Raw genomic sequence first — 27411 nt, 5'->3', positions numbered from 1 at the left:
TCAATTGACAGTCCTTTATTATTCGACTTAGGTAAGTCCAAAATCAGTCAGTGTAGATAGGTGAAAAACTAAGCTAAAACAACAAAAATTGCAGTTTTATTTGGTAAAGGCCCACACAGAACACAGAGAAGCTCACTGGACAGTAAGATCCCACCCGAGAGCATGGCCAGGAAAGCAGCGGTCACGGTCTGACAGGAACACCAGCCTGGGCGCCTCGTCAAGGGGCCTGTCAGCAACACAGACGAAGACACCCACCGCACCCTCCGACCTGCCAGCTCACTTATAAAAACTGACCGTGAATTCTTCACGGCAAAATATGAGCTCCCTCTCACAAGTAATAAAATCACAAAATCAGCTAAGATTGGAAAGTTAGGGTAAGTTAGTATACTTTCCTGCTTTTCATGTGACATATTTTAGATTTAGTAATCTTTTCCACACATAGACAGGCTTGAGAAGAATTTCAAATATCAAATAAAAAAGCTATTAATTCATGCATTTTATGACTTTGGTTAATTCTTCAAATGTTTAGACTTCAGAGCTGCTAATGACAGTAAATTCAATGCCACGTTGGTTGAGTCTGTCAATCAACTTTGTTCTGGCGAAAGCGGCTCCAGGTGTGAAGACCCCGCCCCTGTAAGACAATAATAAGGTAAAGCAGTTCGCAGGCCCATTGCCAGCACTTTCCTCTGTGAGTGAGATTTGCTGAAGGACTAGCTATCAAGTCACTACAGAGCTCATGATAACCCGATTCTCGATTCTACATGGACTAGCTGTGCTTCCACTCCTAAAACCAGCCAAAAGAGCAAGCAGCTATTACTCAGGGAAAAACCAGTGCCCAGCAAACCCATCTAGACTGGTTCAGAGACCAGAGAGACTGTTCCCAAAATTCAGCGTTCGGCGTGCTTGAGGGGCACGCTGAGGTCACGCTGAGGGGTACCCACCCGATAACTGCTGCTGTTTATAAAGATGGCCCCATATCAAGGGGATTCAATAAAGACCTAAGTGAAATAAATTTAGGTAATCAATTATTAACAAAGCATAAATAAGACTTACACTTGATGAAAAAAAGTTTCTTTATATGTAATGGCAAACATTTATAAAATGCTAAATATTTTCAAAGGGTGTACAAGTACTTGAAAAAATTTATTCAGGTTTCACTTTATACAACTTTTATGTTTATTATTTAATACTATTTCAGGGCATACCTAAATGTATTTATTTCTCAGCCTGAGGGCCTATGCTCATTTGCAAAGCTAGCCTACTTTTAGGGTGACAGCTAATGTTCCAGTGAGACAGCACCCTTGATAATCATCTAGTCAGAATGCCATGAAGCAATTCATGTTGGTGCCAGGCCTCCCACTGCCAGCTGGAAATCATTCAGCACCATTTAGAGCCTCCTGCTAATTCACATTAACAACAGGGACCTTTTTTGAGTAGTCGACTCTGGACTTGAACTATATTTACATGCAACTGAAGCCAATTTACATGGCTCTCAAACTTTTCTGTCTCCTCTCATTTACCTCTGCCAGAGACCAATAAGGAACTGTCCCTCTCACAGTTTTAATTTACCTCTATCGTTGTGTCAAAGGAATTGTAAATGCTTTTGTGTGGACCCAATGCCTGTAAATCATATCGAAATAAGCTGAAATAAAACACAGATGAAAGAGAGCGTCAAAGTAGAAGAAAACAAGACTTACGCCTTAGGAAGGTCGGCGGCATCATTCAGAAGAGTCATGGCTGCCTGGACCATGGCTATGGGGGTGGCTACATAGCCAGCTTCTACAGAAAACAGGTGACCAAGAGAAAGAAGGTATTCGTGAAGTATGTATTCAACACTCAAAAATCAAATGGTAGATTTTATATCTAACTCTAGGGATACAAAATTTTCTCAATAAATACTCTGTTCACTTAACAACACAATGAACCATTAACCATTATATAATACTTATAAAACATTAGGAACTCTTTAACACTTTAAATTTATTATACTCATTTAATTCTGCTAACAATTATATAAGGTTAGTACTATTTTCATCCCCATTTTACAAATGAAAGTGAGGCATAGGGAGTTTAAATGACTAATCCAAACTCAAAGTTAGGTAGCAGCTGAGCCAGAATCACACCTAGGCAGCTGGCTTGAAACTGTGCTCCCACCCATTACACTTTACTGCCTCTTGACAATGATTGAAACGCATAATCCTACGTTTCTTGTTTCTCTATTCATATAATAAGCTTCACTTAAAAAACAAGACTCAATTTCTTAAAGAAAAACAACTGAGCGACTTTAAAAGGCATCTATAAGCAAGTGGACATTAGTGTTTACATTTCTGTCAAATAATAAACACAGGAGGAAGCTTATCTTAACAGCTGAGGTGGGAATTTGAAAAGAAGGCAAGACGCAAAGATGTCTTTGCCATCTTACTTCATTAAAACTGCAAAACGGACTTCCTGTGACCTCTCAGGGATGACAGCAACTAAACTGATCATTACACTATCATTTACAGGTGGGACTGTCTCTGTATTGTTCTCTAAAATTTACGTAAGTTTTCGAACTTTGTTGGGTAACAGTTCCTTTTAACAACCGCAAAGACTTTTACCCAACTCAGAACAATGTCAGGGTGATACAGACTCCAGAGAAACCTGGGATCACAGCTTTGATTTATGTTATAATCATACTGCTTTAAAGTGGTCCCTGAGTATGAGAATGAAACAGATAAATTTCAATCAGTCTCCTGTCTTATTAATGTTAAAATTTGCCATTCAGAATTTTTAAATCACACTGGAGAAAAAAAAAACAAAATAGGAGGAGGGATACGTTGATAAAATTACACCAATCATTTCAGTCTTTCTCTTGACAATCATTTATCATTAATACTTAAATAACTGTGCAAATTTATTTCTAAAACAATTAAGCTTTAAAAAGAATATACTGTAATAGCACACCGCCTTATATCTTAAGACAATGCAAAACTCCCAAGCATTCCTAAGCCATATGTGAAATACCTGGTCCTTTCACTTGAGTACAAATTCTGATATTTGGTTTGTTCTTATCAGGACTAAAGCCTTGGCTGTATCCTTGACCAAAGAATGTCATCGTAAATGATGAGGCATCAATCTGAGAAAAAGAGAGCAAAGGGCTTATTTAAGAAATATGTCATTCCCTCCCTGAACACAATCTAACCTACCATTGTACTTCATATGAGGCATTTTCAATAGATAAAAACATCAATTTTCTATCTGCCAGAATATCCTGTTATCCTTTAAGCATGGAGCAAAAGTTAATTCTTTTGAAGATGTGAGTTTTAATGACTGGTGCTGATGCTGGGGGGAGGGAGCTGGTGAGGAATAGGGAGGAGATAAAGATGATTCTTACGCTGTGGCTTAAAGAGGGACAGCACCATAACAAGAGGCAGTTTCTGGGGAAGAGCTACAGATAGTTTTCATTTTAGGGTGAGAGAAAGTGGTAATCTGATTTTAGATATCTGTTTGAAGTGACAAGATAAAAATAGCCAGCAAATGATGATATTTTGGGCTTGAGGCACAGATATATAACTGTTCCTCTTAGAGATGTAAAAATTCAATTCAAAATATTAAATTTTAGAAAACTTATCCAAATATCTCTCGCAATCATTAAATTTAGAAATACGGTAACAAAGAATTCAGTCCTGGTCAATAAGTTTTTATGAAGTTATCAACTAAGGGTTAGACACTCTATTAGGCCCCGAGACAGCAATAAAATACGGTCTCTGGCCTTTCCTGGAGCTTACACACACACACACACAGACACATCCCTGATAACAGTATGAGACACAAATTAAGAGATGTAGAGAAGAGTTCAGAGGAGGGCATTATTAAATCTACTTAGGAGGAGAGCAGGGTTTTGAAATGTGTACACACATACACACACATGTACACATTCTAATAGAAGTTTATTACACAGAAAAGTAGGGTAGGTACCAGAAAGGAGAAACCATTATTTAAAGGCAAAGCCAAATAAGGATGCACAAGAAAATTAAAATTATAGGCCAATATGTCCCTGATGAATATAAATGCAAAAATCCTCAACAAAATATTAGCAAACCAAATTCAGCAACACATTAAAAGGATCAGACACCCTGAGCAAGTGGGATTTATTCTAGGGATACAAGGATGGTTCAACGTCTGCAAATCGATCTTTGTGATGCACCATATTAACAAAATGGACAGAAATTATAAGATCATCTCCAGAGGTGCAGAAAAGCATTTGACAAAATTCAACATCCATTTATGATAAAAATTCTCAACGAAGCAGGTATGGAGGAAATGCGCCTCAGCATAATCTGACAAACCCGCAGCTAACATTATACTCAGTGGTGAGAAGCTTGAAGCTTTTCCTCTAAGATCAAGAAGAAGACAAAGATGCCCACTCTCTCCAGTTTTATTTAACATAGTATTGGAAGTTCTAGCAAGAGAAATTAGGCAAAAAGAAAAAATAAAGAAATAAAAGGCATCTGAATTGGAATGCAAGAAATAAAATTGTCACTATTTCAAGATGGCACAACACTATATATGGAAAACCCTAAGGAGTCTATCGAAAAACTCATAATAAACTAATTCAGTAAAGTTGCAAGATATAAAATCAATATACAAAAATCTGTTTTTTCCATACACGAATAATGAATTAACCGAAAGAGAAATTAAAAAGACAATCTCATTTACAACTGGATTAAAAAGATACCTAGGAATAAATTTAACCAAGGAGGTAAAAGACCCGTATATTGAAAACTACAAGATATTAATAAAAAAAAATTGAAGATACAAATAAATGGAAAGATATACCATTCTCATAAAATGGAAGAATTAATATTGTTAAAATGTCCATACTACCCAAAACAATACACATATTTAATGCAATCCAATCAAAATTCTAATGGCATTTTTCACAGAAATACAACAAAAAGCTCTGAAATTTGTATGGCACTTTAAAAGACCCCAGAAACCAAGGCAATCTTGAGAAAGAACAAAACTGGAGGTATTAAGGTCCCTAATTTCAAACTGTATTACAAAGCTTCCGTAATCAAAACAGCACAGTTCTGGCATGAAAACAAACACATGGATCAGTGGAATTGATCTGAGGCTCACATGCTACCTGATCATAACCCTCTGAGGAGAGGCGCAGGTTCAGCTTTAGAACAATTTTCAACAGTCTCTAGGCTGCTACTTCCAGTAAATCAGCTTTGGCATGAAAAATAAAATGGATCTGTCAACCAGGACTAGGTCACGAAGGGCCTCACATCTCCAGAGATGGACAGGGGTTTTGCTCTAGGGGTATGAACCAAAATCACCCAAACCTCACCTCGAACCCTCCTACTTCCACATCAGTGACTTATAACCTTGGCAGTGCATTAGCACCATGCCACATTCCAGACCCATCAAACCCTAATCTCTGGTCACCAGTTTTGGGCTCTCCCTCTTTGTGGCCCCATTCAACACTGACTAAATCAGAATGTCCAGATGTAGGGTCAGGACATGTATTTTAAAAAAGCTCTCTGGGTGATTCTGAGATTAAAGTCCCAGGTAAGGATCGCTGCCATAACAGTAAGTCAGGGAAGCATTTTAAAGAAGGTGATAATGGGGCCAGATTTGTGTCACAGATCTCTTGGAAAGCAATGGGAAGATAGATTAGGAAAAAATCGTAGGAAGGTTATGAACAGTTCAGTCAAAGAGATAAGGGCCTGCACTATCCATAGAGTGAAAAGACAACCCACAGAATGGGAGAAAATATTTGCAAATCACACATCTAATAAGGAATTAGTATCCAGAATACAGAGAACTCATAAAACTCAACAGCAAAATTGGGCAAAGGGCTTGCATAGACATTTCTCTAAAGATGTATAAATGGCCAACAAGTACATGAAAACATGTGCAACGTGTCCACTATAAAAATTAAAAAACAAAAACAGAGAATAACAAGTGCTGGCAAGGATGTGGAAAAACTGGAACCCTTTGGCACAGCTGGTAGAGATGTAAAATGGTGCAGCTACAGTGGAAAACAGTTTGATGGTTCCTCAAAAAATTTAAAAAAACAGAATTACTTTAGGATCCAACAATTGCAATTCTGGATATATACCTACAAGAACTGAAAATAGAGTCTCAAAGAGATATTTGCATACTACACCCATATTCATAGCAGCATTATTCACAATAGCCAAAACGTGGAAGTAACCCAAGTCTCCATGGATAGATGAATAGATATTCAAAATATTGAGTGCTGCAGACATCACTTAGGGAGAGTGAGTGAGAAGTAGGCCAAGGATGGAGCTCTGGGAATGATCGACATTTAAGGAAATGAAAGAAGTGAGGATGCAGCAAAGGAAGAGAAGGAACAGAGCAGAAATTTGGAGAGCAATGATCTCAGAAGCCAAGGGAAGTGAGTATTTCAAGGACAACAGTCAAAGAAGACACAAAATAAAGACTCGAATACTCAATGCACCTACAGAAGTTATAAGGCCAATGGTGACTTTAGTAAGGGGACAATGAAAACTGAAGGGTTGAGGACTCTTTTAGGTGACGACAGACGCTGGCGTGTTTATAGGATGAGAAGAACGAACCTGTAGAGAGGCAGGAAGAGAACTTACAGAATTGAAAAGGAATAATCAACAGATGAGGCCCGAAGGGAATCCAATCAAAGCTGCAGTGATGGTAAAGACTCAGGCTGGTCTGACTCCAGGAGCTGCCAGACTCTAGCTGTGTGAACTTTGGCAAACAGCACCCTCTCTTTTTACAATTTATTTCCTTAATTGTTAAAGGGGGTAATAATAATACCTTTACCTAAGTGGTTGTTGGAGAACTAAATATAAAGCACTTGGCCCTGTGCCTGCAACACAAGAAATGCTTGAAAGTTTTTTACGGAGCACAGGTGGTGGGACAGTCTCCTAAGGGGAACACTTCTTTGCGCGAGAAGGTGAGGATGGGAGTGATGCCGACAGGCCTGAGAAAGGGACTGAGGGTGTGCCCGACAGACGCTCTCAGAGCCACCGGCGAAGGAGGAGCGGTGACAGCTGCGAACAAGGAGGGGAGCTGGAGTTGGGCTGAGAGGAGACGGAGAGATGACCAATGAAAAGTAGAAGGATCAGCAAGTGACATTCAAAGTTCCGGCGAGAGGGGAGGCGTGAACCTGGAGCACTGCTACCCTCTCGGAGGTGGAATTTCCCCGCAACAGTGTCTGACAGAAAGGAGGTGAAGGCTGAGTGACCTGTGGCCTGACTCAGGATCTGGAAATCAAATGGTCGACAATGGAGTCTTGTTGCTGAGGATACTGGATAGGCGGTAATTCGGTCTACAATGCAGATCCAGGTATGTGCACGCGGAAGGGAAGAGAAGCTTGGTGGAGGCAGAGAGAGGAGGTAGAAAGGAGGAAATGAAAGAGTAAACTATCTGAAATCTCTACGAAGTAAAGAGAATACAATTTCTGGAGCCAGATGGCTGGGTTCTCATTCTAGCTTGGCCATTCACTCGCTATAGGACCTTGGGCAAGTTTCTTAACCTTGCTGTGCCTCAGTTTCTTCCTTTGTAAAATGGATACAATACCTACCTCAAGGGATGTTTGAAAAGATCAAGTAATCTAAGTATGTGAAGAATGTAAAAGAGTGTCTGTAACATAGTAAGTACTCCATCAAGTCTTAGCTATTATTGTCACTGCACTGAGGAAAAGTAAAAACCAAATAAAGAAAAACATTTTAGAGACTTAGAGAAAAAAACCAGTTACCTGTTTCTGTGTTGGACCTTGTTTTGAAAAATAACCAAAGGAGAAGAGCCATGGGAACTACAGAGGAGAAAAAAAAGTCAGTGATATTTTTTAAAACCATGGAAAATACTTCTAAAGATCTAATTTCATTAAAATATTACTTACTTTTATGAGAAGTTGCCTTCCAATGCCAAATCTCACAAAGAATAAAAAGAAAAGTCCTGCGAACATGAGCTTAATAACAGAGGTGATGCCTCCCACGGTTATATAAGCAGCATACTGAACCTAGATGAAGAATATGAAGTCAGAATGTCACTCCCTACTTTTTTAGGCCAAGTAATGCAAGGATGTTAGCTACTTATAACTTTTTCAGTAGCCATAACTATGGACCAAAAGCAGTTTCTACTTCATGAGTATGTTATATTCTGAAAGCTTATTTCGAAACCAGATATTGGGAGCATACTTTTCAAAGAAAGTGCTGCAAAAGGTAATTAGCTTCCTCTACTTGAACACAAAAGTCCACAAAATCTGTATATAAAAAGTCCAATAATATACCTGAATTTAGCAATTATACATTACAGAATGCAGACTCCATTTACGACCTCTTCTATAAGAAAATACTCCCTTATCTTTTGAGGTAGTTTCCTCTTCAAGTCTCAGCAGAGGGAGCAATTCTGTAATGCCCCCACCAGGAGCAGGATGATACCCCAGAGAGAGCAAGGAGAGAAGAGAGAAGAACCCAGACTTCTTCAAAAGCGACAGAGTACGCTAGCAGCTGAAACTCTAAACAGAGATTGCTGGGTGTTTCTGAACCAGTATTGCTTGTATTGAGCTTGCCGCTGTTGTGTTACATTAAAAAGGTATCAGCAGGACAGATCTGAATTATGGAAAGAGGCAATTACCAACCCCATAAAATGCAAAATGCTCTACACTACTTCCAAAAGCTGAAACATGCATTATTTAGCTATTCCTTTTTTTTTTTTTTTTATGAACATAAAAATCCTACATTAAACTGTAGGGGAACTGTAACAAACATAGCATGCTTATTAAAATAAATCATTTACACTTACAGGTGATAGCTCTAAATGTTCGTGAAGGTAACGCTGAGTCCGCTTCACAACAGACACATCTGCTCCCATAAAAGGAACGGAGTAACTGCTGAGTTCTCTGCAGTAGGAAACTGGCCACCTGCAAGACAGACTCGTTGCATTGTCTCCATTTACAGTGACCAAAACTTCAACTGATAAATTTATGAATAAAAATCAGGACTTTCCTTGAGGCAGTAATAACAATGAAGATGGTAGATCTGCTCTTAGTTAAAATTTATTTCGATATTTGTCTTTTGTTCTCGGTTTGTGCCCCCGAACAAATGACAAGTGAACACAGTAGTATTCTTCACACCATGGGCATTTAATACAGGCAGTTTAACTATGTTTTACCCCATTGATTTCTTTGGACGATGATAAAAAGAACACTCATTCGACAGCTGAACTCTGAGGTTACAATTCTCACATTAAACGCCATTAACATATTGATTAATTAATATACATAAGATCATTACTTTAAGATGGTGGTTTTACTGAATAAAATTTAATTGGCATTTAATTTTGATATTGATAGTGAAAAGTCATAGAATTCATTTTTCCCCCAGGATCCCAGTGTATGATTACATATGAAGTACTAAGCTTAGGGTAACGTAATAGTTCTATTTCATTTATCTTTGAAAAACAATTCTGAACTTACTACAAAATAGTCTCTGGGCATTTCTTAGTAGCATACTTTATTAACAGTCAGATTGACAACAATATATTTAGATTAGATATACCAAAAAATAGATGTGAATTAATATACCTTCTTTTCAATTTTGAACCAATAATTGGGACAGGTTTCAGATTTGCCTCATTTCGTAGTTTTTTCAAATTTCTGTAATCTCCAAAACCATAAATTATTGACTTCCAGGTACCATCATGAGTGCACAACCCCTAATAAAATAATTCAAGAGTTAAAGAAACATGTTTTAAGGGATAATTACTAATATGTAAAACCAAGTAAGTTATAATTGACACAAAGAATACTTTACTTCTACTTAAGCAAGGCATAATCCCTTATTTAATAATCTTGAGATGGATTTTCATGACCAGCTAGGTAGCAACAACACTCAATATTTCGGGCGTATTCAACACTTACACTAACACACGCCCTTTCTTCTTCCCTCCTACCATGACTTATGCTCTTTTCAATAAGCCATTGAGTTTCACTTCATCACTTTCACTCAACCACATTCCTTCGAAATTAGCCTCCTAATCTTTATCTCTCTGTTGATTCCTCAAATTTTCAAGGTATGGTCTGAGCACACTCATGCATACATACAAGAGACCATCCACCTCTATTCCTTCCCTGTGGTATTTAGTGCCCCACCTGCCCCAACATCCCTTACTCTAGCCCCCAAGTTACATAAATGTCTTTCACAGAAGTTTATTTAATTTTTTTTTTTATTTTAAGGTTCATTAATATAATTTATATTATTTTTCCCCAATTCCTCAATTTTTTTCTGGTACTGTACCCAGAACAGAATCCTTGCTCGATCTTATCCAGACTCTCATTAGCCCACTTATTTTTCATCTTTCATGAGACCCTTAGCTAGCTCTCAGTGCCTTCCCTTCTTCCAATATCATTATACCTTCCACAACCCTTTCCTCTGACTCCAATTAGAAATGAGTGGCAGAAAAGAGAGCACTGGTGAGGATGTAATCCTAGAACTTACTATCTTAGTGCTGACCCTTCTTTACGGGACTTCTAGGTGGGCCTTTTAATTCTCTATTATGTAAACATTTTAAACTTCACTTATAATTTTAATTGTACATAACTGTATCATGTCCTGCCTTATATGTTGTTTACTTTATTTGAATAAAGTCATTTAGAAAGATTCAAAACCGACTTTGTCACAAGACTTTGAAAGGAGAAATATCAGTAAGGCAGATGTGAAAATATTTTTGATTGCTAATAAGCAGAATAAGAGAAACAATAAAATCATCAGAAGATTCAGGTTTTTATAGCATAGCTTTGATGACACTAAATGGCAGAGAGACACCAAACATAATTTCCATTGGGTACAGGTTAATTTCTTCTGTTTTGTTAAAACTAAAAGTCTTAAGGATTTGATCTGTGAACTGATTCTAAATCTGGCCCTAGCCAATGTGACCTATTTGCAAACGTAAAGATTTCCAAACGTCAGGAGAAAACAGCTTTTCAAAAACCTAAGAATATCTTTTTATATAAATAACTCATTAAAAAAGCAAAATTACATTCCATTTAAAAAATCTCTTACCCTATTTCATTGAAAAATATAACATAAAGAAGATGCGCAAAGTATAAATGTACAATTCAATGAAATTATGAAGCAAACATTCATATAGCCCAGAAGGCCCTCCTTCTGTCCTGCCTTTATGGTAATCAAGAAAAATCCTTGCTTTTCTTTGAAGTCTTACCACTTAAATATTCATTCCTCAACAGTATAGTGGTTTTGCCTATTTCTAAACTTTATAGAATTGGAATCATACAGTATATCTTCCTTTGAGTTCGGCTTCTTTTGCTCAAAATTGTGATGTTTAGATTCACCGTGTCAGAAGGAACTCCTACTCTGCAACTGACCTTCCCATTTTCTTAATCGTGTCTGTTTTAAATGAACACAAATTTATCAGTCTTTCTTTATACTTAATGCCGTCTGTGTTTCTTTTAAGAAGCGATTCCCTGTACAGCATGGTGACTGTAGTAAATACTGAACTGCATCTCTCAAAGTTGCTCATAGAAAAGATCTTAACAGTTCTCATCACAAGAAAAAAAACTACAACTGTATGGAAACAAATGTTAACTAGCCATTATGGTGATAACTGTGCAATATATACAAATATCGAATCATTATGTTGTATACCTGAAACCAATATATCAATTATATCTTAATAAAAATAAATAAATACAAATAAATTTCTGGGGGGAAAAAGGTCATTCCTGATCTTGATGCTACGAAATACGTCATCTAAAAGATGTACTGTTTTGCCTTTCACATTTAGGTCTATAATCCACCTAAACTGGATTTTTATACACGAAGTATGAGTGCAGAGTATAAGCCCAATTTCAGATACCCAACTCTCCCAGCATCATCTCCTGATAATATGCACAAACTGCTCTGAGCTTTTTGTCCTATTCCACTAGCCTACTGTTATCCCTCTGCCAATGTAACACACTGACCTAAAAACTCTTGATAGCCAAGAGCATCATTCCACCTTATTCTCCTTCAAGAATGTCTTGGCTTTTCTTGGCCCTCTGCATTTCCATACGTGTTTTAGAATTAACTTGTCAAGCTGAACATCAAAACGAAACGAAACAAACAAAAACCTGTTTTGAGATTTTGATCGGAATTACATGGAATTATAAATCAACTTGAGAAAAACTGACATCTTTAACAAAACTGAGTTTTCCAATCCATGAATATGGTGAATTCTTCCATTTCTTTAACTTCTTTAAGGTCTCTCAATAATGTAGTACAGTTTTCTTCATAGAAATCTTGCATAATTTTTATTATTCCTAGATGCTTGCTTTTTAATGCTATTATAAATGGTCTCCTTAAAAAAATCATTTTCTAACTGTAGCTAGTATACGAAAATGCAACTGATTTTCATATTAATTTTGTATTCAGCAACAATAAAGACTAGAGTGGAAATAAATAAAACAGAGAATAGAAAAACAATCAAGAAAATCAACAAAACCAACAATTGGTTTTTTGAAGAAATCAACCGAATTGACAAACTAGACTGCAGTGAGAAAGAGAGAGGCGCTGGGGGTGCAGGGGGCTGCAGGGAGGACAAGAGAAAGAAAACTCAAATTGCTAAAATCAGGAATGAAATAAGGAACATTAGCACCAACCTTACAGAAACTGAAAGGAGTATAATGGAATACTTTAAACAAATGTATGTCAACACATTAGATAACCTGGATGAAAGGGACAAATTCCTAGATAGACACGATTATGGATTAGACTGTGTCCCTCATAATTTTTATCTTGAAGGCCTAACCCTTACTACCTCAGAATGTGATCTTATTTGGAAAAAAAGGGTGTTGTAGATGTAATCAGTTAAGATGAGGTCATACTGGAGTAGGTGGGCCCTTAATCTAAAATGACTGGTGTCCTTATAAAAAGGAGAAATCTGGACACAGTCACACACACAGGCAGTATACCATGTGAAGATAATAGCAGAGATCAGAGTGACACATCTACAAGCTAAGGAATATCAAATATTGCCAGCAAACCACCATAAGCTAGTAGAGAAACATGGAAAAGATTCTCCCTCATAACCCTCAGAAGGAACCAATCCTGCCAAGATCTTGATCTTGGACTTCTAGCCTCTAAAACTGTGAGAACAGTAAGTTTCTGTTGTTTAAGCCACTTAATTTGTGGTACTTTGTTATGGTGTACTAGGAAACTAATGTAGACACAAACTACAAAAATTGACTTAAGAGGAAATAGAAAATCCTAATAAAACCTGTAGAAGAGATTAGATCACTAATCAAAAAACTTCCTACAAAGAAAAGCCCAGGCCCAGATGACTTCACTGATGAATTCTACCAAAAGTATAAGGAAGATTTAACACCAATTCTTTACAAACTCTTCCCCAAAAGGCCAGTATTAATTATCCTGATACCAAAACCAGACAAAGATATCACCAGAAAACTATGACCAATATTTTTTATGAATAAAGATACTAAAATCATCAACAAAACACAAGCAAACTGAATCCAGAAATAAAAAAATAATTATATATTGTGACCAAGTGGGATTTATCCCAGAATGCAAGGTTGGTTCAACATATAAAAATCAATCTTATGTAATACACTGTAAGACTAGAATAAAAACAAAAACTACATGATCATCTCAATAGATGCAGAAAAAGTAGTTGATAAAATATAATAACCTTCACATTAAAAACACTCGACAATCTAGAAATAGAAGGAAATTTCTTCAATACGATAAACAGCAATTATGAAAACCTGCAGCTAATACAATTTGATGGCAAAAGTCTGAAGTATTTCTCTCCAAGATCAGGAACAAGACAAGGATGTCAGCTCCTGCCACTTCTGTTCACCAAAGGTAGGTTTCAGAGAGAGGAGCAGCAAGAACCGCACTGTGCGGCCTGAACATCTGGAAGGACCCATCGCTATCAACTGAAATCGATACGAATACGCTGTGGTTAGAGCACATTTGGAAAGGAAAAGCAGCATGTCATTTATGGACAAACACAGTGTGAGATGTCTATCAATATTCAAGTGGAGATGTCAATTAGGCAATTAGATACTTTAAGTCCACAGTTCAAGAAAAAGATTTAGACATGACATAAATTAGGAATATTTTCTTAATACCCAAATATACAGAGATTTTTCTTGTTATTCCTTCACTGATTTCCAGTATACCTGCAGTATAGTCTAAAACAGACTCTAGAACAGGAATTGGCAAACCGTTTCTGTAAAAGGTCAAATTAATCTAGGCTTTACAGGTCACATATGGCCTCTGCTGCATATTCTTTTTTTATTATAGCTCCCTAAAAATGTAAAAATCATTCTTAGGCTGCAAGCCATAAAAGGCAGGCCATGGGCTGACTCCTGCTCTAGAACGAAACTATCCAATGTGGAAGCCACTATATAGCACATGCGGAACTTTTTCATCATTGTGGGGAGATGTACTGGACAGTGCTGTTCTAGAGTATATTATCTCAATCCTCTGAGATTATGAGTCTTGCTTTTTGACCTAGCATGTAGGCTATAATTCAAATCTTTATGTAAAATAAAAAAGCTTAAGGGGAAAGGTAAGATAAGGAGTGGCAGGAGGATAATCTAGTGCCAAGGGAATTAGCTCTGTCACATTCTTGTGAAGTTAAGGTTCTGTATTTTGCTTTAAGGGGAATAAGAGAGGGAGATCCATTGATGCGAACGCTTTAACTCTCTTGCCCTGAGTTAAGCCCCAACTTTGCCCATGGTCACATCTCTGATAAGTGGCAGAACCAGAATTCAAGCTCAGGCAATTCAGTTTCAAAATCTGTACTTTAACCAATCTAGGAAAGACTGCTGATTTGACACTGTAAGAACCATCTGCTCAGTTGCTCCTTTACTGCTTCTAGCAAAAGGAAGACCTTCAGTAGATCTACCTAGTCTTTCCAATTGCCTCTCTTTCAAGAGAAGTCTCTTTTCCAATTCTATCCATTTTCTCACTAAATCCCGGTAATAAACTTTTTTTTTTGTCAGTCCTGTACTAATTCCCTGCAACTTCCTACCATTTGTGGTCTAGATTCAGCCACACTATTCACTTTCAGACGTTTGGTTATACAATTCAAGGGGAATAAGAGAGGGAGATCCATTGATGCATAAATTCCTTTCGGTTGTGTTGGTTGAGCTGGGTTGTTAACACATGGTACCCAGATTTCCAAACATGTCTTTCATCCTTGTTTCTAAGCCTTTGTTCGGGCTGCTGTTTCTGACCTTCCCAATGCTATTCACTTTTTAAGACTGAACTTAGTAAGGCCTCTTTTAGGCATTCCCGAGTTACTGAGGCCCACTATCGCATCGCTTTCATCTGATACTCTGGTGGATACTCTCTGTAACCACACATTTTAACATGTTTTATATAGTTCTTTGTGTTTATGAATCTGAATCCACAATCCAGATGAATAGAACCATTATTCCTACTTAAATATGCTCCACACCATCCACAGTTATGTCTTTGTTGTACTATTTCCTCTCCCTTATCCACATCTCCACAGCACCAAGCTTTAAAATTCAGTCTGTATCCCAGCTTCTCCAAACATTCTCGATCTCTGGCCTGCAGCTACATGTACTCTCCTTTCTCAGAATCCTACAGCATTTGATCTGATCTCTTTAATAACAAACACTCTATCTTCTGCAAGGCTAAATTATGATTTCTTTAAGGGCATGGTTTGCATCTGAGTCATTTATGTGTCTTGCACTATCCTGCACTACTATATATATTTGCACTACTACACAATATGTGCTGAATAAATATTTTTTAAAGAGAACAAATACTTATAAAGCCTCCAGTATAAATACAGAATTAGGTTAGACACTACTGGCAATAAAAGTGCTATCATAAACACAGTCCTTTCCCAGAAATACGACTATTTTATATTCTCAAAAAGACTATAAATCCAATAAGATTTATCATACATTTCTCATATGGCCACAACAGCACCTAATTCCAAGTTAGGCACATAATAAAAATGTGCGGACCTTGCACTAAGGTAATAACTGCCTTGGCTGACGACATTTATTGCATAACAATGACAGAAACTTTAGTGTCGGGATCATGGTAATTCATTCTAATACAATGAAATGTGCGGTTGTCTTAAAATAAATTCTATTTTTTAAGTCAAAGTTTAAACACAGAGACTTTCATACACTAAAAATTACAAATATATATATAATTTAATCTAAATTTTTTAAGAGGTATGTAAGAGTTCCAAGATGTTTTCAGTATTAACTTAGAACACTTGACAAACAGAAAAACTAACCTCAGGTCCTGAATGTATAGTCAGAAAACTTTCCACAGCAGTCAAAGTACCTGGAAGAGTAGGAAAATGGTAAAAGTAAAATCAAACAAAATCTATTAATCCAAGACTAGTAATAAGAAACTATTCCTATTAATTTAGGGACTGCTCTGACTTAGCCTAAAGCTCATATAGTAAAATATCTGAACTGATAACAGTTTTATTATTTGTAAACATATTTAAAAGCAGCTGAAGCCACATAAATTGTCAGAAAGAGTAGTTCAGCATAAACTCTAACTGCTAGTATTGACAAAATCTTTTCTAGTATTCAAACTGACAATGCTAAAAATCTCTTCCAATAAGGCAACAATTTAGCCCACTCATTCTGGAAGGCCAGCAGAACAACAGTTCTCAAAATTATATCTATGAGAATTATTCTGTTTTCCAATATGACAGCTTTCGAGAAAACTTAAGAGTGACTTACAATGAAAGTACAAGAAACCTATCAAAACAGCCTTTGTGATGGCTTGTAAAATACTTAAAATAAGGTAGTTAAAATGAAATAAAAATATAATAACTATAAAAATAGAAAGCCAATGCCAAAACAAAAGGAGAAATTAATATCAACCATGAGGACTAATATATAGGTACAGCAGTTAAGTTTTAATCAATCTTGGATTTTTTCCAGAGCAGGAAGACAAAAGAAAAACATAATGGGCTAGCTAATTCTCAAAATCTGATTAAAGAATTTTCTTAAGAGACAGTGTTCCTAGTTTTAAGTCAAAGAGAAAATTAAAACAGGGTGCTAAGAAAGGTGACGCTAAACAAAATAATGACTAACCATGTCATCAACAATGATGCTATAGGAGAAGAGAATTACAGCCACATAAATGTCACTAGTCTGACAAAAACCAAGAATAGATCATTAAAGTATATCTCACTGAAGATGATTCAGAGGGTTGTTAAGAGAATGTAGCCTGGATATATGGCTGTGATCTAACCCTGTCCACAGAAAGAACAAGGACCGCTAAAGCAGTACATAATAAAATGTGGATCGCCTGCATCAAAAATCAACTAGGATAATTGTTAAAATGCTCATTCCTATGTTTCGGTATCTGAAAGAAAAGTTTTTAAACAAACCTTAGGAAAAACATTCAAAATAACAAAAACAATTATATATTTAGGAATAATCTCAAGAAATATGTCTAACCACCATGAAGAAAATGTCTAAATTTTACAGACTTAAAATTTTTTTTTTTTTAATAAATGGAGAAATACCAAGTCTATGGATTGAAAGACTAAATATTGTTAAAGATATTCAATTTATGTTTTTATTGGGCATGGTTCCAGTGTTTCATCATTATGATGTTGGCTATTGCTTTCTAACATTTATGATGTTTAGAAAGTATTCTATTCCTCAATTTCTAAAAATCTGAAATCAGTAAATGAATTTTCAAATCATTGGTGGGCATACAGCTTTTCAACTCTGATACTCTGAGGTAATGATTATGTTACTTCCTAATAAACCTTGCTCTTGATATATTATTATTTTAAAATGTCAATGGATATTTACTATAATTTTATTTAGTACTTTTTTTTACTACTAATTTTACAAGTAAGACTGATTTTGGCTTTCTTTTTTTGGGGTGCTATTTTTGTTGGGCTTTGGTTTCAGAGTTAACTTTTTAATATGAACAAGAACACTTTCCATCTTTCTAATCTATAGAACAGTTTATATGGTACTGGAATTATCTGTCTTAGGTCATTTTCTAAATGAATACTTTTTAAATATGCATGACATTAGTAATTTCCATTGTTTTAACATGATATTGATGTTTTCCATTCTTAAATTGTCTCCATTTATAAATGGGGTAAGAAAGATGTCAAAAACTTTGTTCAATGCTTTCTAGCTGTGTTGGTTAAAAAAATTAAAACATTTAATTATAATATCTATCCAATCAATTATATTTTAAAATGTGTTAATTCCTAAACAAAGCAAGTTTGAATTTACCATGGCTGCCAACATTTTTTCTTCCCAGAAATTTTACAGCGGTAACTGTTAAATTGAGACAATGATAACTCCTTACTTAGGACACTTTTAGTATTATCCATATCTTGCAAAACGGTAGTGTCAATAGCATTTTATAACAAGTATAGCTATATTAAAAACAAAGTACATGACAGAAGAAAGACCAGCTGAAGACACAGAGAGAAGAGGGCCATCTATAAGCCCAAGACAGAGACCTCTAAAGAAGCCAAAGCTGCCAACACCTTGATCTTGGACTTCTAGCCAAATAAATTTGTTTAACCCATCTGAAAAAAAAAAAGCATGTGTTTTAACATTACCCATCTTAGTTATGTTTCTTTTCTCGGCCAGATCTTAATTCATCATAATTACAAACATGAAGCCTTTCTACTGATATTCAACTATTGCTTATTGATCAATAATTACCATTCATTTTATTTCTGGTATATATTACTCCCAGATCTGCTGGAATGGAGTCAAAGCCACTGCTTCCAATGATATAAACCCCTTTTTCTGCAGCTTTCTCATGATACTTCCAATACATTTGTTCCAGAAACTAAAAAATTCAGGACAAAAGATCTGAATCAGAACTATATAGAAACATCTCGACCAATATTAAATGATTTACCTTTAAAGACAAAGCAATTAAACTTTGAAAATGCTAATCAATATGTCTCTGTAGCAAAATATTAACTGTCAAAATGTTTTTCACTTATGCAGCAAACATTTACCTCATGTGCCAGGTGGTGCGGGAGACATACTGATCTGACTTAATGACACTAATTTTTTGAGAATGACTTTTAAATGCAAAATACCTCTTATTAAAAATACCTATAAATATAGAAAAATACAAAGAAAGCAAAAAACCACATAACTCAGATGAACATCATTACAGACATCTATGCATTTATATAAATAGAAAAATAGAGGGTAGGAAAGGAGAGGATGTGAGAAGGGAATAATGGTCATTTAAATCCTCTGCCTGTTTTTAAAAATTAATTTTTTTATAACAGCTTTAGATTAAAAGAAAAACTGAATAGAGTCCCTAAATACACCCCACCCACTTTCCCCTATTATTACAACTTTTACATTAATATTTGTTACAATTAATAAAACAATATCAATACTTTAACTGAAGTCCATACTTAATTCCGATTTCCTTAGCTTTTACCTAATGTCCTTTTTTAGTTTCAGGACCTCATCCAGGATACCATATGACATTTAGTTGTCATGTCTCCATAGGTGCTTTTTGACTGTGACAGTGCCTCAGATTCTCCTTGTTTTTGATGATTTTAACGGTTGTGAGGAGTACTGGTCAGGCGCTTTGTGGAATGCCTCTCTACTGGAATTTATCTCATATTTTTCTCATGACAAGACTGGGGTTACAGGTTTTGGAGGGGAAGACCACAGGAGTATAAAATGCTATTTCCTGACATCATATCAAAAGTACATACTAGTAACACAATTTATCACTGTTGATGTTGACCCTGAATATCTGGCTGAGGAAGTGTTTGTCAAGTTTCTCCACTGTAAAGTTATTCTTTTTTCCTTTTCTCTCTCTCGTTTCTATGCTGTGCTCTTTGAAAGGAATTAACTGTGTGCAGCCCACACAGGAGTGGGGAGCTATGTGCTCCCAATCCTGGAGGGTGGAGTAGCTACAGAAATTTGGAATGCCTATGCACAGATTTGTCTCTTCTCATCTCTTTGCCCATTTTTTAACTGGGTTAACTGAATTTGTATTGTTGACCTATAAATATTCTGGATCTTTATTAGGTTTTGATATCACTTTTATGGTAATTTATAATAACAGAAGTTTTCTACATTTTCTCTGCTCTGGAATATTTTAAATAAGACAGGAATTGTTTCCTACTCCTTGAATTAATTTTTTTTTTTTTTGTAATTTACACTTTCCTAGTATTTCCCAATACTCATTACCAACTGATAAACTCTAAGTATGTGCCAAATTGGCACACTGATGATGGTAAGCAGTAGAGGCTACAGGGACATATGAGGTTACGGTTTTAAAGAAGGTAGTGGGGCTCAGAACTATTAACATTGCACTTCCTGGAGTCAGGCAAACCTCAATTCAAGTCCTAGTTTTTCTACTTACTAGTTGTAGGGCTCTGAACAAGTTACTTAACCTTCCTAAGCTTCAATTTCCTCGTCTATAAAATAGAGAGAAAGATGATACCTATGAGAATTTTGAAAAAGTAACATAAAATGTTTATTTGGCACACTGTCAGGCATGTGGGAAGCATTCAATAAATGTAAACATTTAAAATTTTTAGGTTGAGGGGATTTTACATTTATTTTTCTGTAATGTAAAGGTGTCTGCTTTGAAAAAGGGAATTCATGATGAAAGTTACAAAACTGAGATTCCAAAATTACAGTATGCTATTTTAATTCAGTTTACAGCATGCAATAGCTGTAAAAATCAGCACATCCTGTATACAAAGGACTTGCAATAAATGAGACTGCAGTGAAGAAAAAGCTCAAGAAAACAGAAGGTAAGACTTTGCCATCGCACTCTCGTTCAAGCTATCGATGGAATACCATCTCTTAATACAAGGGAGGAGTCATCACCTTCTAAACTATGTCTGCAAAATTGCACTAAGTATTACCCACTTCAACAGAAAACTAAGAATATGCTGTTTTTTCTTTTTCATTTTACATACCTGAGGTTCTCCAGAGATGTCAATACAGCTAGTTCCATTTTCAATACATGCTTTTACTACAGGTTCTCCATAAAGCCGATACTGTAGTGAGGATGAAATAATACAAAGAGCTTAGCACAGTGCAGGGCACAAGGCGCTCACATATTAGATTTATTCTCTTTTGTTATTAATGGCATTACTCTCCACACAACTGTCTGGTGAGAAATCTAGAAGCTGTTTTCAACTCTACCTATCCTGGAAATCACCAAGTTTTATCAAATCGGTCTCCTCCCTTCCTCGCTACACACCCAAATCTTAGTTCACACCCTTGTCGTCTCTCATATAATTTACTACAAATAGTAACAGGTTTCACTGCAACCAATCTAGCCCCATCTCCAAAGGAATACCAAATGGTTATTCTGAAAAAAAAATCTGTCGTCACCTCTGCTTCTGCACCACACGACACACACACGTTTTATATGTTCTTAGAATCCTTCACTAGCTCTCCAATGCCCATATCACATAATATAGTTTAAAATCCGAGCTTCTTAGCTTGTGACAAAAGGTCCTCAAGCATCATATCACACCACGGCCCCTTAATCACCACATTCCAGCAGTCCCAAGTTCCCGGTAATTTCCTGAACACGCTGCTTCTTCATACCCATGTGTTTCTGCTTCTACTATCTGGAACATCCTCCCCCTCACTTGGCCCACTTCTCCTTTGGGTAATCTGAGGTTGAGATTTCTGCACTAACACCTCAAAATGATTACATTTTTAGATTTTTTTCTATTTAGTACCTTTGTGCTTTGATGAAATAAGTGGACAGAGTCAGAGTACAATTATTGATTTCAGAGGAGACATTTCTCCCCATTGAAGCCAATTAGGTTATAGGTCAAAATTTCAATCCTATTTTTAACTCTCCACGTTCTAACCGAGTGATCTCCCAAGTAGGTGTGCTTACTTTACGGGATACACAATCCCCAGTGTGAAAGTATTAGCACTTGTATTCATGTTAATTTTTATAGAAAACACAAAGGAAAAAAAGAACATTTTATTAATAGTTAATATGTAGTCTGACATTATGCTCCCAGGCCACGTCAAGTGGTCATGCACTGAATATAGGGTGTAAAAGATATTCTGAGGCAGCCATGGGGGAATTCCACAACACAGAGAGGGCCATAGTCACATACCCTCATTCATTCATTCATTTTCAACATATATAAACCGAATGCCATTCACATAGTTGATAGTTGGTTTTAACTAAATAAACTCTCACAAACTAGACAAATAGATTAAAAAAAAAAAAATCTACAAAGAATCCCCATTGGACTGTAAGCTCCATGAGAGATTTTGTTTTTTCACCATTATATCCCAGGTGCCTAGACTAATGCAGTTTACATATAACAAACGTTCAATAAATACTGCATAAATGAGTCCTTTTTTAATGTTTTTATATATGTTTTTAACATCTTTTGTACAGTAACACAGGAATATAATTTATAAATAAATAAAAAGTGTATTAGGGGTACATGCTCAAACATTTTCTACTTAAAGAGCATACAATTAAAAAAAAAGTTCGGCAATTATAAATAATAAACCAACCAGCACACATTCCTTGAGTATGGTGTCACAGACAGCCTGACGCTCTCGCAGATTTTGGTCAGATCCATTTACTAATCATAAGAAGTGAAAACACCCCACAGAGGGATAAGGCCCTGAACCAACTCTTCTTTCCCCTGCCCTGATGTTCCTCTGGAATATAAAATATCAGATTCTGCTAGAAATGAATAGATTGTTTGTTCTGACACAAAGAAGGGCTGATTACTTACTGGTCCTACACAATTGAGGACAACTGTTGCCTTTTTAGCCATTTCATCAAGTGAGGCTGGATTATTAATATCACAAATTATTATTCCAACTTCAGACGGTAGTGTCGGTCTTCCTGAAATAAGAAACTGTTTTAAGTGAACCCTGATACAGTATTAGATCTTCCAGATCTTTTTACAGTAATCGGTGACTGCAAATTTACTAAACATACTGAAAGCTAACTCGCTCTCTCAAAAGATAAAATTGTTTTTAACCAGGTAGTAAAAAACAAAAAAGGCTATGAGGAAAATGGAGTTAATACTAAGGGTGACTAAAAACACTGCTAACCTTAAAAAAATCTAACAGAAGCAATGTGTAAATGACAATCTTGTGTAAAATAACAATTTTGAAAATCATTCAGATACTGAGATGATTGTCCTGACTTCCTCTTTGCCAAGAATTATATTATAAAAAGTTTCTCATCAACTAAACAATTACATATGAAAAAATTATTGGGTAGAGGAGAATTCTTAATATAAACATAACGAGAACAAAAAAGGACTCAGGTGAAAAGCACAGATTAGATAATAACACTCAGGCTCATAATAAGAAAATAATTGGAATTAACTGAATCAATAGAGTAAATCAGGTTTTGATAGGTCAAGATATAGTCCCCACAATAACTTGATCTGTGGCCACTACAAGTGGTAGGTAACTAGGCTACTCCTGTACAGTCATACTGAGCAGGAAAAAAGAAATAGAAGACTGTATTTTAATAATGAAATTATCTCTTTTGTAAAAGTAAAAAAGACCAAAAGATCTTTGGTCAAGATCCTGTATTTGGTAGTGGCAGCAGATACAGGAGAGTCCAGCCTACACTAACCAGAAACAAAACAGATGCTGCTTTTCCACCATAAACAGGGCTCTGCGTGGTATTACAAGGAAGTACGTAGTAGTCCCCAAAATCTAACAGGTGCCATTTGTTTGTAAGAAGGGAGACCTAGGGTGGAAAATTAATAGCCAGATCTAAAGATTCTGAGTCCTCAATTAGATGTCTCCTCCACCATGAGGGCAGGGGGGTATATAAAAATACGCTGCATGAATGCTTTAAGAATACTTAAACGCCCAAAACAGAGATGCAAAATTTTGGCGGGTGTGTGTGGGGGGCGGGAGGAGTAGATAAAGGGTAAGCCTGCTGGAAGAGTCTTACGAGAAAAATAAAACACTAAAAGCCACAACAACGCCCCACCTCCAAACCACAAGGCAAGGGAAGAGTACAATCTTGAAGAAACCTATTCTCTACTTTTCTATCCAACAAAATATCGAGAACCCCCCAGCTCCAGCTGGTTCCCTGTTTTAGAGTGGGACGACTCAGAGAAAGGAGAAACGAAAGTTCTTGACTATTTCGCCAATGGGACTACCCAAAAGAAAGGAGAAAGTCAAAAGAGGGGAAAGAAATTACTATTATTTTTAACTTTAAGGAGAACAAAGACACTATTTGAAGCATAGCTCTGTTCCCATCCTCCAGCAGGGCTTGTGAAGCTCTAAGGGCGCAGCCAGGGAGGAGAAACGCTCATTTCCGATGGCTCGAACCTCTCGGCCAGGAGAGGACAGCTCCGGGGGTGAGAGCAGCCGCGGCTCCGAGCCCCGTCCCACGCCGCCCTCTTTACCCAGCTTCAGGGCAGCCCTCTCCAGCACTCGCTGCAGCTTCTCCGCCGAACGGCCTGCCACGGCCCAGGGCAAGCGGGAGTTCCCCTCCGGGTCCACCTGCTCCCGGGCCACCTCCTCGGTCACAAACTGGCCGGTGAAGCCAGAGGCGCCGAACACCACCAGGTGGAAAGGCCTCTGCGTAGTCGCCATCACGAACCCACAGCGAGCGGAGGACTAGGGCGGGCTGAGTCCACGGCGCCTGCGCCTCAGGCAGCGACCTTTATACCGGGCGCAGCAACCGCCTCCGTCTTAGCTGCCCGGGTCTTCGCAGCCTGTGCGCCGCGCTCTCGACGCCCCGCGCGCGCTTTCGCGGAGAGGCCACGCCCACGCCCACGCCCACGCCCACGCCCACGCCCACGCCCCAGCCGGGCCGCGCCTCCTTCCCGGGCAGCTTCAGTTGCGCCGCTACTTGGAGCTGTGGTTCTGTCGCGGATCCGCTTCCGTGACTGGCAGGCGCTCTGTGCAGCCCATCCTCCCGCCTGTCGTTGGTCCTGCACTGCTCAGACCGCCTGGGGCCTCGCAACTTCTCCCCAGGCCGAAGGCGGCGCCTGTGGCGACATCTATCCTAGAGGGTTACCCAAAGAGTTCGCGAAAACCTTCTGATGACCGGAGGGGACTGCCGACACCAAGCCATCTTTTTTTTTGTTTTCGAAACACGCTGGCCTTGTGATGTCTGCGAAGCTGAGTGGAGGTGGTGGGTTGACGCGGGCTCTGGCGTCTCCATGATCATCTCAGCCCTGCCCAAGGCCCAACTCTGCAGCGCCTCTGCCACGAGCCCCTAACCCCACCGCCTTAGTACCCGTTCCTTCGGGGACCCTGCTTCATGGCGGTGACACAGTTGTTACTGTTGAAGCTCCGTGAGGAAATAACTCCCAGAGTTATCCTGCCATTTGAGCTGGGACGTAAAGGAAATCCTCAAAATGTAAAAGAAAGCAAAGGTTTCTTGAGCACTGTTATCCATATATTCCAAAACCTTAATATAAGTATAGGCTCGAGTACTAAATACATAAAATGGGAAGGAGAGACAAATCGCGAGACTGTGCTGGCTGGAAAATTATTGCTTGGCTATCGCCCGTGGGCACATAGGCTATCACCCATGGGAACGTAACATTCTAACAATAAGCTTTCTGCTTCTGTACCCCCGCTTGCACACCCGACCTGTGGGTTGACAGGAAGTGAATAGGAGAAAAATAGACCTTTGTGTTTAAGACAGAATGAGGAATGGGATTTAGGGCTTAAAAACCCTGTACCTCTACATTTCAGGGCTGCTTAATTTGGGGTCTGCGTACCCCTGGCAGACCCAGCTGGCTGAATAAAGAGCATGTTTCCTAGAACTCACTGATTTCTGGTGGTCTGTGTGTCTTTTCGGGGGCTGGCGGCTACACTAAGACATACCGAATAATTTGTGGAGTTCCTCCCTCCCCTTTGAAGATAGGCTTTGCTTAGTGACTTGCTAACAGAATACAGAAAGGGGGCAAAGGGATAATGCAGTAGAGAAACCTGGTAAACACTACCTCAGCCAAATGATCAAGGTTAAGATGGTCCCTGATAAGCCACGTTGACAGCACGTCATCTTGATATGATGTGATAACAATGACACTTTATCTCTGTGGTCTTCCTTCCCAAAACTCATAATCTTGGTCTAACCATGGTAAATATTCTGCAAAATATCTGACGGAACTCCTCAGAAGCAAAGACAAAGTCTAAGAAATTGTCGCAGACTAAAGGAGCCTAGGATGATTAAATGCAATCTGGTAACCTTGAACAGAAAAAGGACATCAGAGAAAAGCTAGTGAAATCTGAATAAAGCATGGAGTTTAATTACCAATATACCAATGTTGATTCCTTAATTGTGACAAATGTACCGAATTGGTGTAAGACGTTAACAATAGGGAAAAATGGTGAGAGGTACAAGGGAAAGCTCTGTACTATCTTTTCGACTTTTCTGTAAATCTAAAACTATTCTAAAATAAAAATGTATTTCAAAAACCATTTACATGCATTTGTATCAGACACGTGTAAATATGTCGTTTTGTTTAATGCCATTCAGCAACATTTCCACGGAGCCTAATCTGTGTCAAGCCCTAAAATAGATTCCCTAATTGGGGGATAAACAGTTCAATTACAGTATATGTAGCAAAGGAGGAGAGGAACTATCTCTGGGGCAGAAGGAACAAAAGAAACAATTGTCCAAGGACCCGTGCATGTGCAGTATTTGGGTATAGTTCACTGAAGAGGGTATCTTCGAGAGGAACTTGGCTTTGACTTAAATTAGTAGGACATAGATACAGGATTGAGGGACAGATACTCATTTATTCATCCAATAAACCCTTATTAGGTGCATCATATTTACCAGGTACAGAAACCAGGGTCAGATTTTGAAGTAAAGTGGTATTTTAATAAACATCAAGAAGTCCATTGATAAGATTCAACATCCACTCCTGATTTTTTAAAACTCTCATTAAAATATGAGTAGATGGATGCTTTAATAAATTATGAAATCATACAAAAAAAGGTAAAGCCAAAAATACCCATGACACATACAACTTAAGAAAAATATTCCGGATAGTGAGGCTTCTAGGCAGACATCCCTGAACAGTTCCTGCCCTACTCCCAAAGTGGCCACTTGCCTAAATTTGGTGTTCATGATTCCTGTTCCTATCTTTCCATTTCTGCTATATATGTATATATTTCTAAGCATTATAGTATTGTTTTGCATAGTTTGACTTTTTAATAAATGCTAATCCTTTTGCATGACCTTATTTGGTCATGATGTCTTCAGCTTATTCTCAAATGGTTCAGAACAAATTATAATGTGTGGTATGTGTGTGTAGAAGGAGAAAATAATACAACACGATGCTACAATGCTTTTGGACAAGTTTTGTACAATACAAGGTATGCTATAATGAAATTCTTGTACATGTCTCCTGGAGTACCCG

At 37.5% G+C, this 27411-nt stretch overlaps 1 protein-coding gene across 1 annotated transcript; it reads right to left on the bottom strand.

Annotated features, from left to right (window-relative positions):
• Positions 1–24771, bottom strand: SCCPDH (saccharopine dehydrogenase (putative)). The gene is made up of 12 exons (XM_039883260.1): positions 24433–24771; positions 22786–22898; positions 20977–21057; positions 18728–18857; positions 16300–16349; positions 9578–9708; positions 8797–8914; positions 7892–8011; positions 7748–7804; positions 3004–3115; positions 1698–1779; positions 1–631 (listed from the first exon to the last, which is right to left on the bottom strand). The coding sequence occupies exons 1-12, from the start codon at positions 24620–24622 to the stop codon at positions 526–528; spliced, it is 1290 nt and encodes a 429-aa protein (XP_039739194.1). The 5' UTR covers positions 24623–24771; the 3' UTR covers positions 1–525.
• Between the last annotated feature and the right edge of the window lie 2640 nt (positions 24772–27411).

Source organism: Pteropus medius, unplaced genomic scaffold (assembly GCF_902729225.1).
Source record: "Pteropus medius unplaced genomic scaffold, Ma_sr-lr_union100, whole genome shotgun sequence".
NCBI classification, from domain to species: Eukaryota; Metazoa; Chordata; class Mammalia; order Chiroptera; family Pteropodidae; genus Pteropus; species Pteropus medius.
The sequence above is the reverse complement of the archived record's forward strand: the minus strand, read 5'-3'. Positions and strand labels throughout refer to the sequence as shown.